Consider the following 19881-nt stretch of genomic DNA (forward strand, 5'->3'; position numbering starts at 1 on the left):
GGGGAGGAAAGGGGGGGGGGCGGGTGGAGGAAAAGAGAGACTGAGCGAGAGAAAAGACGACACGCTATCAAAGCTTTTCATCTAGTCCTCATCGGGACTAAACCGCAAGAATACCAAATCTCAAAGGGATTAGAATTAGCTTTATTGTCACATGTACCCACAAGTACAGCAGAAAGCTTACAAGTTGTCACTTACGGCACCATCTTACGTACCAGCATACCTAGCCACAGACTCTCAAGTACAAATTCTTAGGTAAAAAAAGTTACAAATATAAAATAAGGTCACCCAGCATTAGACTTCATGCCATCTCAGGCACATCTTGGAGGGTGGGGTGGGAGGGGGGTGTAAGAAGGGGGTAGAAAGAAAAAGAAAAAAACGGAAAAAAAAAAAAATGGATGGAACAGATGAGCTCCAACTAAGGTGCCCTACTCTGCAGCCATCTTGGAACAGCCCAAAGGCAACAATAATTTATACTGCACGGGACAATGGTGCAGACTGATAGGCAGATGAGCTCTAATTGGTCGAGGTATTTAGTGGAAAAAGCACCACAGAACAGTTATTCCTCAAGGAATTTTATTTTGAAATCTGCATCCCCTTCTTACGCCATGTAAGTTATTGCTTCCTTTGAGAGCTGATATTCTTGCATCTGTCTTGACGATGGCAGCGTCTCGACTGCATGTCACGTTTTTCACTAATACTCAAGATAAAAGGCTGTAACTCAGCAACTCCAGGGCCAAAGCAGCAACTTTTCATTCCTTGAAATCAGCAAATAAATGAAAAATGGAAGCGTGCCAGGACACATCAGTGAAGTCATGCCAGTTGTCTGAATAGAACATGCTCCTTTAAAGATCTTCTCTAGAAAGGGTGCTCGCTAGAGTGTAAGCTCGGAGCCTGATTAACAGATTCCATCACTGGACAACAATTGCAACACAGTGCTCCACAACCCCCAATAGAAGTAAGAGTTACTCACGCTCATTTTAGACTCTATTTGTCACAAACAAACTGACTGTTTCTGTGAGAGAGTTTCAAAAACCATGCTCGCAGAATCCATTTTACTTTGCCGAAGGATGCTAAAATGTTCTTTTTTCACTGACAGCAGAAAGAAAACCATGGAAATGGTGTCACAAGATGACACAAAGAACAGGAGTGAGAGCACGGGAAGGGTGACGGAGAGTGAAAGGGAACATCCACGAGATCAGATAGCATTGTAATCTTTCTTGGGCAAAGTGTGAGAATCAAAACAGCAGAACAGCAAGAAGGCAGACATCCACAAATCAGTCATAAAATACCAAAGTCAAAATTTGTAGAGATCTCTGAGAAATTTATAAATCAGGGCCGCCAAATGTTTTTGTTCACATCAATGCTGCCAAGCATATACCCTTTCCTTTCCCCCCATTGACAGACCCACACAAGGGGCACTCAGCCAGGCCCACTTCACACTCCCTCGTTCTGCCAAACCTCAACATCCTCCCCCCCCACACCGCCTCCCCCATCTCCAGAGGATAGCACTGGACCACAGGACCCTAATCATGCTGCTAATTCCTCACATCACTCACACACATCCCCACCCCCTCCCAAACTCAGTCCTGCCAAACTCCAGAATTCTCACCATCTCGTCTCACACAGACACCCAACTCCTACAAAATCTCCCTTACTTATCTTCAAGCAAACACCACCTTGTTGAGTACCAGCTTCAACAACGTGACAAGGAAGAAGTCAAACTCTTGTGCAAAGCAATATATACAAGACGAGATATCATGTTTACAAACATAAGCAATTTGAGCAGGACTTTATGACCTCTTGAATCTGCACTGCAGTTTAAGATGATCACCACCGATCCTCAGGTGGCATGATGACTCGGTGCCTCAGTGTCAGAGACCCAGGTTCGATTCCACTCTCGGCTACTGTTTGTGTAGAGTTTGCCTGTTCACCCCGCATCTGTGGGGTTTCTCCCGTGTGCACCAATTTCCTCCCACAGTCCAAATATGTGCAGGTTATGTGGATTGGCCATGCTAAATTGTCCCATAGTGTCACAGGGATGTGCAAGTTGGGTGGGTTAGCCATGGGAAATGCAGGGTTAGAGGAATAAGGTGAGGTAAAGGGGGGATTGGGTGGGATGCTCTTCAGAGAGTCAGTATGAACTCAATGGGTGGGATGGTTCCACACAACAGGGATTCTACGATTAGCTTCAACTTCACTTTCTTGCCCTCCTTCCTGGATTCTGGAGGAACCGAAAACTGTCTGTCGCAGCCTTAAACATATTCAACAACAGAGCTACCGTAGCCCTCTGTGGTGAAGCATGCCACAGATTCACTGCCCCCTTTTACTTGAAGCAAATTCTCCTCAATTCTCTCTGAAATTATCTCCTTATCCTGAGACCGCGCCCCCATATTTTAGACTCTAGGGAAAACAATTTCTCAGTATTCACTGTCAAGCCCCTTCAGAGTTTTGCACGTTTCAATGAGATTAACTCACTTTTCTTCTCCCCACCACCACCACTGATTCTAGGCTCAATTTACTCAGCTTCTCATCCCAGAGACCTTTTCTGTACCACCTCCTTCCCAAAATGTGGAAATGAAAATTGCACACTGTCTTCCAGGTGCGGTCCCAAAGTCCTCTACAGTTGGAGAAAAATTCCTTTATTCCTGAACTTCAATCCCCCATTTGCCTTCCTAATTGTTTGGTGCATCTGCATGTGTGATGGTCCTTGTACATGTCTACTCAGGTGTTTCTACCTTCAGAATGAAAAAGGACAATTATCTGTTATCATCACAGACCTGCAACTTGTTAAGAGTCAAAACTGTCAAACTATATTTAAGTATACTGAGTTTTTGAACAGATACAGTACCTTAGCTTTTCCTGACTTGGGAGAAGTTCCAGCTCATTTGACATTGATCCTTTAATCTGTGTATTTCTTAGCTGAAAACAAATTGATAGTTTGGAATTGAAAGTAGAGTACAGACTGTGTCCTTCTTTAATTACAGTATTTAATAAACAAACTTCACAGAATCATAGAATTGTTATGGCACAGAAAGAGACCATCACGTCTGCACTCGTTCTGTTGACACTAGGTAATCCCCATATTATCCTATATCCAACTGGATACATCTGTCCATTTGCAAAACTGGATTCTATTTCTTGCCCTCACTTTATATTCCAGCCCTAAACACACTTACACTATTTGATGGGAATGAGGTGTGTTGCTTCCTCAAACAGACAAAAAGCAAGAGCCAAAATTAAGGTGAGTTTCCTTTTTCACAATATTCCGACTCTTGTTCCAAAATCCCTTGTTATGCACAATCTCGCTGATCTCTGACATCTTTTCCAAGTGTCCACTAATTTAAAAAAAAACACCTTGATCACGAGTGCCATTGCGATACTGTGGCATTGACAGAAGTCCTTGACCAGGTTAACCCAAGAGTGCAGAGACCAGTAGCTGTGTCTAAACCAGCACTAAACAGGAGATCAGAATTCAAAGAATGATCAATTAATTCATCTAAACTGAACCTGCCAATGGACTATCCAAGAAGGAAGATGCTTAAGCCATGAAGGCAGGTGTTGGCAATGAAGTAACATTATTTCACTTCAGGAATAATTTTAAGCAAACTCAACCAATGGAAAGCCAGCACTAGCAGAACTACCACCTGATTTTAAATTGCGGTTGACTCGATAAGTTGCTATGGGGCTCTTGTGGTGCAGTGGTTATGGCCCTGCCTCTGGATCCTCTGCCAGGGTCTTGGGTTCAATTGTGTGCAGTAACATGTTTGAGCAGGTTGATTAGAAAATATCAAAGATGGGGTAATTGAGACACAGAGTCGTATCCCTACTTCTGCGCCAGGAGGCCCGGGTTCGTGTCTCACCTGATCCAGAGATGTGTAATAACATTTCTGAACAGACTGAAAGTATCTAGGTGCTACATAAATATATTTTCACATTCCCAATCCCTTACTGTGAACAAAAGTTGTTGCCCACAGCACCACCACATTCAATGTCGTTCATGGCAGACCGTTACTCCCAGTATGATCTCCCCAGCTCAGCCACTATCATTGCTAAAAGCTACCCATTGCAAATGCAAACTTTGCAGATTTTTGTATTTTACAATTTGGAGTAGTGGGGTGGTAGTGGCAGCCTCGTAATTATGTCACTGGTCTAGTTATTGAAAACAGCACATTAATGTTCTGGGCACATGGGTTTGAATTTACCATGGCAGAAAACAATTTGAATTCAATTTAAAAAAACTGCAATTAGAAAGCTGTCCTTGTAATTGTCAGCTGTCATAGAAGCCCACTGGTTCACTAATGTCGTTTGGGGACAGAATTGAATTGAATTAGCTTTATTGTCACATGTGGTCAAATGAAGACAGTGAAAAGTTTACAGTCAGCACATTACAGCACCATCTTAGGTATTAGTGTACCCAGGCACAGATAGTGAAGATCAAATTCTTAGGAAACAAAAAAAAACAGAAAAGAAGCAAAGGCCGAAGAGTGGCAGATGGAGTTGAATTTAGATAAATGCGAGGTGCTGCATTTTGGAAAGGCAAGTCTGGACAGGACTTATACACTTAAAGGTAAGGTCCTAGGGAGTGTTGCTGAACAAAGACACCTTGGAATGCCTTGAAAGTGGCGGGCTTAGAGGGATACGGGCTGAATGCTGGTAAATGGGACTAGACGTATATAGGATAACTGGTCGGCACAGACGGGTTGGACCAAAGGATTGTTTCTGTGCTGTACACCTCTGACTCTATAAAAGAGATCTGCCATCCTTAGGTGGTCTGCCCTACATGTGACTCCAGACCCACAATGTCATGGTTGACCCTTAACCTCCCTCTGGACAATAAATGCCACTAAAAACCTCATCCTATAAATTGTTTTAAAGAGAGTAAAATAACAACACAAGCACCCAATATTTCAGTTTGAAAACACATTCGTTTGCAGGTGTATAAAAATGCTGTGTATGAAAAGATAACTCAGTCTTTTTCTGACATTGCCAATGGAATCAAATCTCAATAAAATTGAATCCGTTCTGCAGCATGTTAAAAATATCTCATCAGATAAGCAATGACAGGAAAATAAAAACCTTGTGCAATCCTATGTTGGCAGATGGAAGCAGGCAATGAAAAGTGTCCCTGGGATTTAAAAGGGAGATGAGATCTAGTAAGAATTGGAAATAAAACAAATGACAATAAAGGAAAGGGCAGCTAAGTGAAAGCTAATCAGGTCACTGTGCGATAATAGCAAGGCTAAAATCACATTAAACCACATTCAACTATATGCAGTTTGCTTTAAAAATGAAAGAAAAAGATGTTGTGGTTTTATTCAATAGGTTTATGTTTTATTTAACAGCTCTTACTGACTAGCGATGAGCAATTGCATGGAGTTATGCCGTATTTTATCATTTGACCACCTTCCTCTATAGGCATTGTAATAGAACCCATTTAAATCAATCATAAACTGCATGCAAAATAACAAATGGCTGGCAATGGTTTCCAACTGAAATGTAGACATTTCAGGATGTGTTTAAAAACTTGCAATCTTCCAAGAATGTCTAAGATGCCATCAGGATTAAAAGAGAATGTATTGTCCCAGATGTAACCACACACCCTTTTGTTTTCCCAATTGCATTATGCATACTGCTGAAGGACCACTGACAGGTCAGCTTCTTTGTCAAAAGGGCAGCGCGAAGCTGCTTTGGGCAAGACATTGGCCTCACTGGAGACTGGCGATTGCCATCTTCAGCCCCCTCTGTTATGGATGACTGAGCCCAAAGGCCCATTTGAAAGCAGAATATTGACAGAGCGAGGCTAGGTCAGTGATTTGGGGCACATAGTGGCAGAGGACGTGTCAAATGATTTTCTCACCTCATTAGCTGAAACATCAAGCAAAATAAAGTTGGCCAATCACCCACTAAATACAAGAACTGCAAAGGGATGAAGAGTTGTAGGGCAAGATCAGGAGGATGCCAGGAGTGATGTATATGAACGATGAAAAGCTGCTCTAAATATAAATTATAAATATGAAGTGGGATCAGTGGCTGCATTCCTTAGTAAGGGCATACAATAACAAAAGTCCATTTTGCAACTATTATTTCCCCTGTTCTCTGAAGTCAGTCATCAAAAGATTTCTTTGGGCTAAAAACCAAAGAACGACGGATGCTGGAAATAAGAAACAAAAATCAGAAGTTGTTGGAAAATCTCAGCAGGTCTGGCAGCATCTGTGGAGGTTCAGGTCTGGTGACTCTTTCTCAGAACCTGCTGAGCTTCTCCTGAATTTTCTGTTTTCGAATTCTCTGGACAAGTAGCAGTGATTAAGCAGTACTGTGGTCAACAAAGTTGAACTGGATTTTTGCTGCTGCCTAACCTACGTACGGTTTGTCATGAGAACAATTTTATCATCAATAAGTTCTTAAGTTACCCACAGCACGTTTCCTTTTTTGGTTAAAGGACACAATACATTGAATTGGCTCAATAAGCTAAAAAGCAGCATTGTTTGTGAGAGGAATCAGAGTGAAAGCTGATACCACGAGCTCTAAAAGGAGTTCTTCAGATTACTACAACATAGTGAGGCCCACATATTAAATAGAAAATGGAACAGACTGAAGTCTGCTCACAGACACGCAGGAAAGGTAATACAGATCTTTTCACAAGATCACAAACTGTCACTGCGGGGCTTGATATTTGTTGCTACAACCCAAGTATTTAATTAATAAAGTTGTGACAGCTTCCCAATCCCTGATAACTCTGTCAGAAGGACCCGCTAGAACACTGCAGGAGGCTTCCACCGCATCATCTCACTGGGGTGCCAGCCTCACATTTTGTACCACAGATTGGCACAGTGGCTAGCACTGCTGCCTCACAATGCAGTGACCCAGGTTCAATTCCACCCTCCGGCGACAGTCTATGTAGCATTGTACATTCTCTCCGTGTCTGTGTGGGTTTCCTCCACGTGCTCTGGGTTCCTCATACAATCCAAAGATGTGCAGGTTAGGTGGATTAGCCATGGGAAATGGAGGCTTGCAGGGATGGCATGGGGTGAGTCAGGGTGGGATGCTCTTTGAGGGTCAATATGGACTTGATGGGCCGAATAACCTGCTTCCACACTGTAGGGATTCTGATACTCTTTGAAAAACGGAGAACATACATAATACGGTCAGTTACTCTAATACTTGGGGTTTAAGGTGAGAGGGAGAAAAGTTCAAAGATGATGTGAGGGGCAGGTCTATCTACACAGTGAGTGGTAGAAGCCTGGAATGCACTACCAGGCATGAGGGTGGAGGCAAATACTATAGGACCATTTAAGGGAGTTTTAAACAAGCACATGGACATGCAAGGAATGGAGAGATATAGACCAAGAGCAGGTAGAAGGGATTAGTTTAGTTTGGCGACATTGTGGGCCAAAGGGCCCACTCCTGTTCAGTACAGTTCTATGTTAGAGAAAGAATCATGTAAAAATGAGAAACACACACCCACAAAGCAACTTTACAAAAAAAAAAGGAACACATGCAGAGCTGTGCTCAAAATGATTATGCATGACAGAGCTTGTCAGCACATGTTGCATTTGCTGTGATACAATACAATTAAACAAAAAAAAAAACTTACTGATGAGGAAATAAATAAAACAAAATCGTTCCAGTGAAAAATTAAACAGAACAGAATCCTATAGTGTGGAAACAGGCCTTTCAGCCTAATAAGTCCACTCCGACCCTCCAAAGAGCAACCCATTCCCCTACCCTATTACTCTGCATTTACCCATGACTAATGCACCTAACGGACACATCTTTGGACTGTGGGAGGAAACCAGAGCACCCAGAGAAAACCCACGCAGACACGGGGAGATTGTCTGTGTGGAGTTTGCACAGTCACCCAACTACTAAATCAAGCTTGGCTTTGTTGATCAGATTAAATTAGACTTAAATGCAGAACCCATCAGCTGTAATATGGAAATATGCACAATTTAGACATTAGCTAAATTACAGTCAATGATGGTCACCGACTGTTAGCCACATATTTCCAAGTCGCATGATCTTCTTTTTCCTAACATTCTTTCATGGATATGAGTGGTACTGGCAAGGGCAACATTTAACACCCCCTATCCCTAACTGCCCATAAACTGATTAGTTTACCAGACCATTTCAGGGGGTAGCTGGTCCAGCATCACATGGGGGCCAGACCAGGTGAGAATGGCAGATTTCCTTCCCAGTAGGACATTAGTGAACCAGATGGGTTTTTAGAGTAACCAGTGATAAGTTAGAATGGCCGAGACTGGCTTTATATTTTGAATTTTATTAATTGCCTGCATTGTATTGTACCCAAAAGAACATTGTAAAGCGTAAAACAATACTTACTGTTAAGACATGGTGGCACTTGTCAAGAACATTGATAATGACTAAACAGTCAATTGTCAGTCCACTGCTCTCATCTAAACTTCCCTGCAAGAAACTGTTTGTGGCAGTCGTGTATTTGTAGGTATATCGGAAACCTTTCTGGTAATTCAGGTGACTGGTACCTGAAGAAACAACAACATTTCAGTTAACTTTGTTCAATTTTAATTTAACAGTGGTAAAATGCTGAATATTTGATCAACTAAAGCAATGCATTTGTACTTCATTGATCTTTTCTCATTTATAACGATGACAAAATATTTTGAAGCCTCTTTCACTTTGCAAGAGTCTCAAGGAAAAAAAGAGTTTGTCAAAAATGACTTTTTCCAGTGTTAGTGGCAGAGGAATCCGTGCCTCACACTTGTCTATAAGGAATACCAGAAATAGCTGCTGACCTAATCTAACTGGTGTTTAACCGACCAAATTCTGCAAATTTAATAGAAGGTTTAATTCTGAAATATAGTGGTCCCAACAAGATAGTTAAGGTCATATACAACATCGCCCTGGTCAGAATCAGGACTGTGCTTTTCACAACAATCATTGTTACCTTACAGCTCACACCAGCACTGCCTATTCCCCCTCTCCCACTTACATTTTGAGAGGGCCAGGATCGAACTAAATTACAGCAAGTTTGTTCATTTTCTTAGGTGCAAATGGTTGAACAGTTCTCAGCACAGACTGGGTATTATTCACTTAATAAGGCTTAAAAACAGTGACCACAGTATACACATACACACACACAGATGTGCAGTATGTGAGGCTCAGCGACCGCTTGGCAGCCTTGCGTTTTAGGGAACCTGCAGAATATCAAGTGGAGCAGAAAGACGTCTTAAAACTGCAAAATTAGCAAAAGCCTGTTACACTATGAGGGAATGTTACTACATAGGAAAGTAATATCATACAGTTCCAGAGATGCACAGCATAGAAACAGACCCTTCAGTCCAACTTATCCATGCCGATCGGATATCATAAATTAATCTAGTTCCATCTGCCAGCATTTGACCCATATCCCTCTAAACCTTTCCTATTCATTTACCCATCCAGATGCCTTTCAAATGCTGTAATTATACCATCTGCCACTACTTCCTCTGGCAGCTCACTCCCTAACATACACCATCCTCTGCATGAAACAGTTGCCCCTTAGGTCCCACTTAAATGTTTCCCCTCTCACCTTGAACCTATGGGAGTTTTGGACTCCCATACCCCAGGAAAAAAAAGACCTGACTTTCATCCTCTCCTTATTTTATAAACTTTTATAATATGTATTAATTGCACAGCCTGTTATACTGGAGGGGCACGATACTTAAACACTCCTCGGAGCTAAAGTGGTGGCGATAATGAATGATAAACGATGAATGAGGGCGAGCAGGCGCCTCTATTTGCAGTGAGGAATCCCCTTCCCATTTGCATGCTCTCAAGTCAATGTGTTTGCAGACTGCAGTGTTGAGTTCCAGCAACAGTGAAATTATTGTCCCGGGCGGTTATACAGTGACTAATATCTTGGCTGGGAAGCTCTCATTCTGTAATGCAGAAGGCACACTGGTGGGGCTGGACGGCCGGGCAAGAACACTGAGCCTGTTAAACAGAGGGCGAGGAAAGGAGGGGCGTCCAGCAGTTTTTAAAATAGTGCTGAGTGTTGGGCATCTGCACTTCAATAGCAGCAGCACCGTTTGAGTGCCTCCCTGTTAACACTGGACACTGTGCAGAGGATCCCTGCGGTTTGCAAACTAAACCAACAATGTTTCACCCCCGAGAGGGGCTAGCCCCACGTGAATACACCCGGTGCTTACCAGTGCAAGTGGGCACGCAGGGCTTGCCTGGCCGAGCGTCCGCCGGGTTTCCTGCAGAGTAAAAGACAGACATAAAAAGCAATGGAGCATCTCAAAAAAAGGTGTGTGAAATGAGGGGTTTATTTTGTTTTGTCCAGAGCACGGTGTACCATCACTGAAGGCAGCTACAGAAAAGCTGCATTCAGATGTCACCGGTTTTGAAAGCCCAGAGGGACAGGGTCGGGAGGAGTCAGTCCTGCGTTGCCCTGTCTGCTCAGCGGCCCCCGGCAAAAAAAAAAATAGCCTCTTCACAAGAAGAGATCCCTCTCTTCCTCTTCCTTGTAAATGAGAGAGAGAGAGAGAGAGAGAGAGAGAGACTCAATTTGCAGGGATACAAGACAGTACCTCACCCCCAAAAGCTCATGGACAGAGACCACCCCCTCAGCATGTTTATTCCAGATTATTCAACCAAAAAGTGAAAACTCACTCGAGTCAATTTTGCTAAAATCCCTTTCAAATGCCCTTTCAATCCCAGATCCTAGCAGGATCTATACAATTGCAATTAAAGTTGCTGTTTTTAAGAGAGAGAAAATACAATGCCTCAGTTCCCCGGTGTAGATCAGGAATTTAATAATCTGACAAATCACTGCACACACAGACGCAACTTCCAGGGATAGCCTTCACTCAGTCAACAATCCCATGAACTGATTCTCTTTTCTTTTTCAATTTCAGCCCTTGCACGCACTTGCAGTTCCACTGGAAAGAACATTAGAAACTTGAAAAGGATCGGTTTGGACACACACACACACACACAGCCAGAGCACTGAGGCTGGGTAACTTTTTTCCCCTTCCCTCTCACACCACTCCCCTGCAAGTTTCCAACGGGTACAGACTTACTTCCAAGGCAGCAAACAGCCGCCCAGAGACAGAGGACCGCCCGCAGCCTCATCGCTGTCACAGAGGGACGCTCCTGGGGATAGTTGGGAGCAGTGCAGCGCCGGTTCCTGGGCTGGGACACGCTACCGCCGGAGCTGTTCAGTCAGCGACAGACCTCACTCCTCCAGCCGGGCGTGAGGAGAAGGGGCAGCCGCTGGAAAACTTTCGACCAATCCCAGGGGCTCGCCAGCTCGGCGAATATTCTCATTGGTTAGGAGAAGGGACCCACCAACAGGAAAATAGCAATATCTCACACATACACACACGTAAACCCCATCAAATCATGTTTTAAAAAGCAGCAAACCTTAAATGGTAAGAGTTGCTGAAAAGTATTGTAATCTGATTTCTGGTTAAATTAAGTAGCTTATTGCTAAATTACTGTCATTTTCACTAAAGTTTATTTTTATATATGTAGGGACTGTTCTTCTTTCAGAGTAGCTCTTGGTGCCAGTATTACACCAGCTTTCTGTAGATTGTATCTGTGTCAAGAATGTACGGTGAGAGTACAAAATAGGAGCTCAGTAACAAGGCGAGGTCACAGGGACCCCCAGAGCATCTCCTATTAATCAGATCCTGGCTAAACTGTGGTCTAACTCAGTGTAGCCAGCTACCTTTGCCTCACAGTCCTGAACAAATAAAACCTAGCAATTGCAGCAATAACTGTTTGCAGAAACGGTTTCCAAACTGCATAGTGTTTTTTTTTTCTTAATTTCATTAACAGGCTCGGTCAGCATTCGTTGCCCATCCCTAATATCTGAATTTGAATTTTATTCAAGTCAAATGCAAAACCAACATCATAATTCAAACCCAGGTCCCCAGCACATTACCGGGGTCTGTGGATGAAGAGTCCAGTGATAAGACCACTTGCCCATCACAGGCGTAAATGTTTCATTCTAGAAAGGGCCTGCTTCTGAGTCTATTTCCCCCCAACCATGTCCTTCAGGTCTCAAGCTGTGAAATTGGTTTCTCGCTATCCAGCCTACCCGTTCATCGCTGTATTTTAAGTCTCTAAACAAATCATCATTTTACTAGATAAACTCCAGGGAATACAACTCTAGGCGGTTAAACGTTGCCTTGTCATTTAACGCTTTGATTCCCAGGCAGTAAAATTTATCATAATCCCACTCTTTTATGAGGGAGAGAGATGGCTGCTGGAGAGGTTAATCTGAGGGTCACCACACCTCAGGCAAGGGAGAAGCTGAGAAGGTGAAACCTTCACAGAAATCTCAGTTGGTACAGGAATTGCTTGCCTTCATTGTTGAGAACTTTGAGTACAGGAATTGGAACGTTATGTTGAGGTTGGACAACACTTTAGTGAGAAGAAAGTGAGGCCTGCAGATCCTGGAGACCAGAATCAAGGGTGTGGTGCTGGAAAAGCACAGCAGGTCAGGCAGCATCCAAGGAGCAGGAGAATCAACGTTTCGGGCATAAGCTCTTCATCAGGAATGAAGTTTGTGAGCCAGTGAATATAGGTGAGAGGAGGGTGGAGCGGATAGGTGGGAAGGAAGATGGACAGGTCAAGAGGGCAGTGCCGAGTTGGAGGCTTGGGACTGGGATATGGTGGGAGGAGGAGAAATGAGGAAACTGGTGAAATCCACATCGATCCCAGTGGTTGCAGGATCCCAGGGCGGAAGATGAGGCATTCATCCTCCCGATGTCAGGTGATTAGGTTCTGGCGATGGAGGAGACCCAGGGCCTGCATGTCCTTGGCGGAATGGGAGGAGGAGTTAAAGTGTTCAGCCCCAGGAGACGGTGGGGTTGGTTGGTGCAGGTGTCCCAGAGATGTTCTCTGAAACGATCACAAGTTGGCATCCTGTCTCCCCGATGGAGAGGAGACCACATCGGGTGCAATGGATACAGTAGATGACATTGGTGGAGGTACAGGTAAACTACTGTTGGATGTGGAAGGATCCTTTGGGCCTTTGGATGAAGGTGAGGGAGGAGGTATGGGCTCAGATTTTCCACTTGCTGCGGTGGCAGAGAAAGGTGCCAGGAGTGAGGTGTGGGCTGGTGGGAGGTGCGGACCTGACGAGGGAGTTGCAGAGGGAATGGTCTCTCCAGAACGCTGATAGGACTGGGGAGGGAAAAATATATCTGGTGGTGGGGTTTGTTTGTACGTGGTGGAAATGGCGGAGGGTGATGCGATGTATGCAGAGGTTGGTGGGATGAAAGGTGAGGAGGGGAGGGGGGTGGTGGGGGCTTGTCCTCGTTGCGTTGGGAGGGGTGGGGTTCAAGGGCAGAAGTGCAGGAAGTGGAGGAGATACGCTGGAGGGCATCATCGATCATGTGGGAAGGGAGATTGCGATCTTGGAAGAAGGAGGCCAAGTGGGATTTTCTAAAATGGAATTGGTCATCCTGGAAACAGATGCAACGGTGGTGGAGGAATTGGGAATAAGGGATGACGGTGATAGGTGGCAACGACTCTCCAGATGTAAATAAAGGATGACTTGATGATGGAATACTGGCCTCTGTAAGTTATTTCAGTGATGCACAAGCCTGAAGAAATTTGGTTGCAACAGTCATCTTTGAGCGGGGATAAGCATTTCTGGCATCATGCCATTATTTGGGAAGCTTGACTCGTTCGATTCTGCTGTGAAAATCTGGACCCAGTACGTGGAAAGAATGCATTATCTTTTCCGGGCAAAGTAGATGAAAGGCAGCAAGTAATTCTCTTGACAGCAGCTTTTTGGGTTATTAGGAACCTAACTTTCCCTGAGGCTCCAGATACTAAAATCTTTCAAGGGTTGACAGATTTAATTAAGGAATATTACTACCAAACCCCCGCAAATTGCGAGACACTATCAGTCTTACTTGGCACTTTGAGAACAGGGGATGCTGTATCTGAATTTTTGATTAGATTAAGATGGGTGGCAGAGTCCTGCGACTTCGGTTTCACCCTTAATGACAGGCTGAGAGACTGGTGGACTAATGATGCAACGTTGCAAAATCGCTGACTATCTGAAGCCTAACTGGACTTCAACGGGGACTACAAGTGGTTTGATCATTGGAAAATGCAGCAAGTGGAGCATATGGGTTGCAGAGTATTCCAGTTGAAGTGGGCATCCTTGCCAGATCGACTGAGCTTGGGGAACACCACTCGAGTGCAGGCTCACTCAGGACATACCCTGAGCAGACGGACTCTAGGTCAGCCCACAGAAAAACCCCAAAACAAAGCCAAGCTTTGGCCAAATGATTAAAACTTTCTTCAGGATCTGGCCAGCAAGCCATTGTAGTTACTGCCAGTATGTAGACTCAAGGTAGCCAAAATGCTTCACCAGACCCAAACTGAGTAAGAGAACTCATTAGGCCAGTATCCAGGAGAGTGCATACCAGGGAATCCCATCTACATCTGATTTGGAACAGATAAATTGCTTTGCAACATCCAAATCAGAACCAAAATAAACTTCTGGTTAAATGGTCACTCAGTTCTAATGGAGGTCGACACTGGTGTGGCTGTTTCAGTGATCGCAGAACCAGTCTTTAACAAAGTTCACTGTGGATTCCAACCCTTAACTTTGCGTAAGACTGAGAACCCATACTGGGGACCCTTTACAGATTAAGGATACAACTTCGCTTCTGGTCCCTTATGGGAAGCAGCTGGTTCAGTTCCCACGGATGGTAGTAAAAGGCTTAGGCCCCACACTGATGGGACAAAATTAGTTCACCTCGATTGGCTCAACATTTTTCAATTAGAAAATAACTGCCTGGGTGAAATCCTAATTAAATACCCGGATGTTTTTCAGGAAGGTCTACTGACCATCAAAGGAGCCAAAGCCACCTTGCATGTTGACCACCTTGCATGTTGACCACTGGCCTCTCCCAGTGCCATTTGCCTTACGGGCAAACAGAGAGGCAGAAATCAGGAGGCTGGACAGTGAAGGAATCGTCAAACCCCAGTCCAGTTTGTGGAATGGGCAGCACTGGTCGTATCGATTGTGAAGCCCAATGGGTCAGTTCATCTTTGTGGAGATTTTAAACAAATAGTAAAGCACTTGGAACATAGAACATTACAGCGCAGTACAGACCCTTCAGGTTTCGATGTTGCACCGACCTGTGAACCAATTTGAAGCCCATCTAGCCTACATTATTCCATTATCATCCATATGCCTGTCCAATGACCATTTAGATGCCCTGAAAGGTGGCGAGTCCACTACTGTTGCAGGCAGAGCATTCCTGCATTCTCTGAGTAAAGAAACATCTGTCCTATATCTATCACCCCTCAATTTAAAGCTATGTCCCCTCGTGCTAGCCACCATCATCTGAGGAAAAAGGTTCTCACTATTCACCCTATCTGACCCTCTGATTATCTTAAATGTCTCAATTAAGTCACCTCTCAACGTTATTCTCTCTAATGAAAACAGCCTCAAGTCCCTCAGCCTTTCCTCATAAGACCTTTCCTCCATACCAGGCAACGTCATAGTAAATCTCCTCTGAACCCTTTCCAATGTTTCCACATCCTTCCTATAATGCAGTGAGCAGAACTGTACGCAATACTCCAAGTGTGGTCGCACCAGAGTTTTGTACAGCTGCAGCATGACCTCATAGCTCCAAAACTCAATCCCTCTCCTAATAAAAGCTAACACAACTTATGCCTTCTTAACAACCCTATCAATCAGGGTGGCAACTATGTACATGGACACCGAGATCTCTCTGCTCATCTACACTACCAAGAATCTTACCATTCGCTCAGTACTCTGCATTCCTGTTGCTTCTCACAGCGGGATAAATACCCAATCCCTCACATAGAGGATTTATGTGCAAAGCTGGCAGAGCAGGTTGTGGTGGGGGGGAGGGGGGAAGGGATGCTTCATGAAATTTGACAGGAGCCATGTATACTTGCAATTGTGGTTAGATGAGGATTCCCAGAAGTATGCTACAATTACTGCCCACAAAGCTTTGAACCAATATACGAGATTACCATTTGGGGTATTGGCAGCCTCCGCAATTATTCAGCGGATGATGGAGAACATTTTACAAGCTGAAAATGTGTTGCTGGAAAAGCGCAGCAGGTCAGGCAGCATCCAAGGAACAGGAGAATCGACGTTTCAGGCATAAGCCCTCCTTCAGGACATTTTACAAGGTCTACCCCAGGTTACCATTTATCCAGATGTCATGCTGACTGTAGGGAAGAGCAATTAGGGAAATGTAGAGAACTTGGAGATAGTCCTCTACAAGTTTCTCCCAGGTGGGCACGTGCCTTAGAAGGGGAAAATGTGTGCTCCAGGCACTCCAAGTGACCTACTTGGGCTACACCCACATCCAAACTGGAGATTAGGTCTTCTTTGGGCTGATGAATTTTACAGAAAGTTCATACATAATCTTGCCTCCATCCCAGCACCTTTGCATCAACTCTTAAAAAAAGGTCATGATGTGGAGGTGTCAGTGTTGGACTGGGGTGGACAAAGTTAAAAATCACACAACACCAGGTTATAGTCCGACAGGTTTAAAAAAGGATTGTGTAGCCAAGCCACACCTTTTGGGGAAAGGAAGAAACAGCTACCATCCTCTAAGGTGTTGGCACACTATGATCTCAAACGTGATCTAGTGTTGGCATGTGATGCCTCCCCTTATGGCACTGGGATAGTATTAGCTCATAAGTGGCCCAATGGGGAGGAATGCCCCCTAGCAAATGCATCCAGGATTTTGGCTAACGCAGAGCGTAATTACACCCAGAAAGGAAAGGAAGGTTTGGTGGTCATATTTGGAGTCAGGAAACTTCACCAATACTTTTTTGGACGTAAATTTGTGATAATAATGGACCACAGACCCCTGCTAGGTCTGCTTAAAGAGGATAAGGCAGTGCCACCCATAAATTCAGGTCCAATTCAGCGGTGGGCTCTAATACTAAGGTCGTTTCATCACAAGATGGAACACTGTCCAGGAGACCATGTAGGAAATGCGGACGCATTGAGTCACCTCCCACTGGCAGGTACAGCACTGATGGTACCGCTACTGAAGAGTCTGTAACGTTTTAAAATTTTCTGGACACAGCTGACAAAAGCAGAATTTGAACACAGAAAGATCTGGTCCTGGCAAAACTGAAACCGCTGGTGGTGACCGGGGAAACCAAAGGCCCATCACAACCAGAAGTGAAACCTTTTTGGACCAGGAGAGACCAGATCACAGTGGAGGATGGTATATTATTATGGGGAGCAAAAGTGATTGTCCTAAGCAAGGATCGTTGCCAGATACTGACTGAGGTCCACCAGGGTCATCCAGGGCTTGCCAAAATGACGATGTTGGTAAGAAGTTATGTCTGGTGGCCAAGCCTCAATGCTGAGACAGCCACAATATTGGGCAGTGCCCACAGTGCCAACAGAGACAAAACTTACCGCCAGTCACTCCTCCACATTCATGGGAATGTCCAGGTTAACCCTGGACTCAGTTGACATCTAACCATGATGGTCCTTTCACGGTTCAACATTCTTAGTCAATGTGGATGCCCACTCAAAATGGCTGAATGTGCATAGCGTTCATTCATCAAACACCGAGACAACTATAGAAAATCTGTGTGCATCTTCTGCTATACACGGACTCAGGAAGTATTGGTCACAGGAACAGGCCATTGTTTAACAGCTGGGAATCTGAGTATTTCCTAAACTCAAATGGTATCTGAAATAAGACAGCTCCATATCATCCATCAACGAATGGTCTGGCAGAAACTTTGAAGGCAGGTTTAAAGAAACAGCCTACAGCTTCAGTGGATACCAAACTGTCCCAGTCCTATTTCATAGAATCCTTACAGTGTGTGGAAGCAGGCCATTCGGCCCATCAATCGCCCCTGTGAAGGGCATCCCACCCAGACCCACCCCTTTACCCTACCTCTGTAACCCTAAACAGCCCGTGGCTAACACACAGGGGAGATGATGGCCTAGTTGTATTACCTCAGCACTGCTAATTCAGAGACCCAGATTGCATTCTGGGGACCCAGGGTTCCACCATCTGCTGTGGCAGATTTGAATTTGAATTCAATAAAAATCTGGAATTAAGAATGTAACGATGACCGTGAACCCATTGTCAGTTGTTGGAAAACCCCATCTGGGTCACTAATGTCCTTTAGGGAAGGAAACTGCCATCCTTACCTGGTCCGGCCTACATGTGACTCCAAACCCAAAGAACTGAGGCTGACTCTCAACCGCCCTCTGGGAAATTAGGGACGGGCAATAAATGCTGCCTAGCCAGCGACGCCCTCATTCCATGAATGAATAAAGAAAACAATACATAGCCTGCACATCCCTAGACACTCTGAGCAATTTATCATGGCCAATCCACCTAACCTGCATCTCTTTGGACTGTGGAAAGAAACCCACACAGACACAGGGAGAGCACACAAGTTCCACACAAACAGTCGCCTGGGGCTGGAATTGAACCAGAGTCCCTGGCACTGTGAGGCAGTAGTGCTAACCAACCATAATGCCCCTGGACCACCATTCATAAAACTACCACTGTGTTTGGAGGAGGGGGGGGGGGTGAACGGCATCAGGAGTACCAGTTACAGACACAAGATTCTGCAAAGTATGACAGCCTCCTTCAGGAGATGAAGTTTGGTGTCGGCCCATTCCCATGATTCCTGCATGAATAAGAGGCCGATCAGTGCCATATAAAATACAGGTCGGTGTGACAGTCCTGAACAAGCATGTGGTCCACATGAAAGCTGTAAATTCGCAAACGCTGTGGGAGCAAAGCATGCCCAACTCCTTGACAGCCTCTTCAAATGTTCTGGAACATGTGGCTTCTCCTTCTCCATTAAGCGTTAAGGATACCTTGGAATCTGAGATGAACATGGCAGATGTCTCCGCAGGAGCAAGAGGCGAGCTACTGAGCATTACACACCGTCCGTATCCGAGGCAGAGTCGGAGGAACCTGACCAGGAACTAAAATGCCCCAGGAACAGCTACAACAAAAAGAACCAGCCTCTGTCTTCGGGCTTGGGTTGGGGGAATACAGTGATTGTAGCGAAGTCAGCCAAGTGGACCTCATAGAACATGAGCTCCCTGACTGGGGCTGCTAATCTGGTCCAATCAGGGAGTGTCAGAGGTTCTGCTCACTCTGAGAGCCGGATCAGTGTCAAGGACTGTCCACATGTAAATAATGGGTGACTCGGTGATGAGATACCAGTCTCTGTGGAGTTATTTCAACCTCCACCTTCTCAAAGGCAATTAGGGATGGGTGATAAATACCGGCCCAGTCTGTAATGCACCATATCATGCATGAATAACTAGCCAACCTTCTATCCATAACAAGAAACAGGGAGTTGGCATAAGTTGATTCTTTATCCATTTGGCAAGATGTAAAGAATGGGGTGTCACAGAGGCTGGTGCTGCGGCCTCAATTATTTACATTTTATTTAAATGACAGGGCAGAAAACCTTGACAAATTTGCTAATGATCAAAAAGGTGAATTGTGAAGAGGAGATAAGGAGGATACAAGAAGAAATGCTGTTTTGGGGGCAGCATGGTGGCTCAGTGGTTAGCACTGCTGCCTCACAGCGCCAGGGACCCAGGTTTGATTCCCACCTCAAAGAACTGTGTGTGGAGTTTGCACATTCTCCCAGTGTCTGTGTGGGTTTCCTCCGGGTGCTCCAGTTTCCTCCCACAATCCAAAGATGTGCAGGTCAGGTGAATTGGCCATGCTAAATTGCTTATAGTGTTAGGTGCATTAGTCAGGATTAAATGTAGGGGAATGGGTCTGGATGGGTTACTCTTCGGAGGGTCGGTGTGGACTTGTTGGGTCAAATGGCCTGTTTCCACTGTAGAGAATCTAATCTCCTATGGATAGGCTAAGTGATGGGCAAAGATGT

General features: G+C 44.7%; 1 protein-coding gene across 2 annotated transcripts in view; it reads right to left on the reverse strand.

The window, feature by feature from the left end:
• The window catches only part of LOC122560484, a 429307-nt gene extending 417972 nt beyond the window's left edge, over positions 1-11335 (reverse strand). Inside the window, exons 1-4 of one of the 2 annotated variants that reach the window (XM_043711128.1) lie at positions 11043-11330; positions 10167-10217; positions 8341-8501; positions 2849-2919 (exon numbers count right to left, since the gene is read on the reverse strand). In XM_043711128.1, coding sequence (XP_043567063.1) covers positions 2849-2919; positions 8341-8501; positions 10167-10217; positions 11043-11094 — 335 coding nt within the window. In that variant the 5' untranslated portion in view covers positions 11095-11330. Of the gene's footprint in view, positions 1-2848; positions 2920-8340; positions 8502-10166; positions 10218-11042 lie in introns of both variants that reach the window. The other variant, XM_043711129.1, reaches the window with a different exon arrangement.
• Positions 11336-19881: the final 8546 nt, after the last annotated feature.

Source organism: Chiloscyllium plagiosum, chromosome 21 (assembly GCF_004010195.1).
Source record: "Chiloscyllium plagiosum isolate BGI_BamShark_2017 chromosome 21, ASM401019v2, whole genome shotgun sequence".
NCBI classification, from domain to species: domain Eukaryota; kingdom Metazoa; phylum Chordata; class Chondrichthyes; order Orectolobiformes; family Hemiscylliidae; genus Chiloscyllium; species Chiloscyllium plagiosum.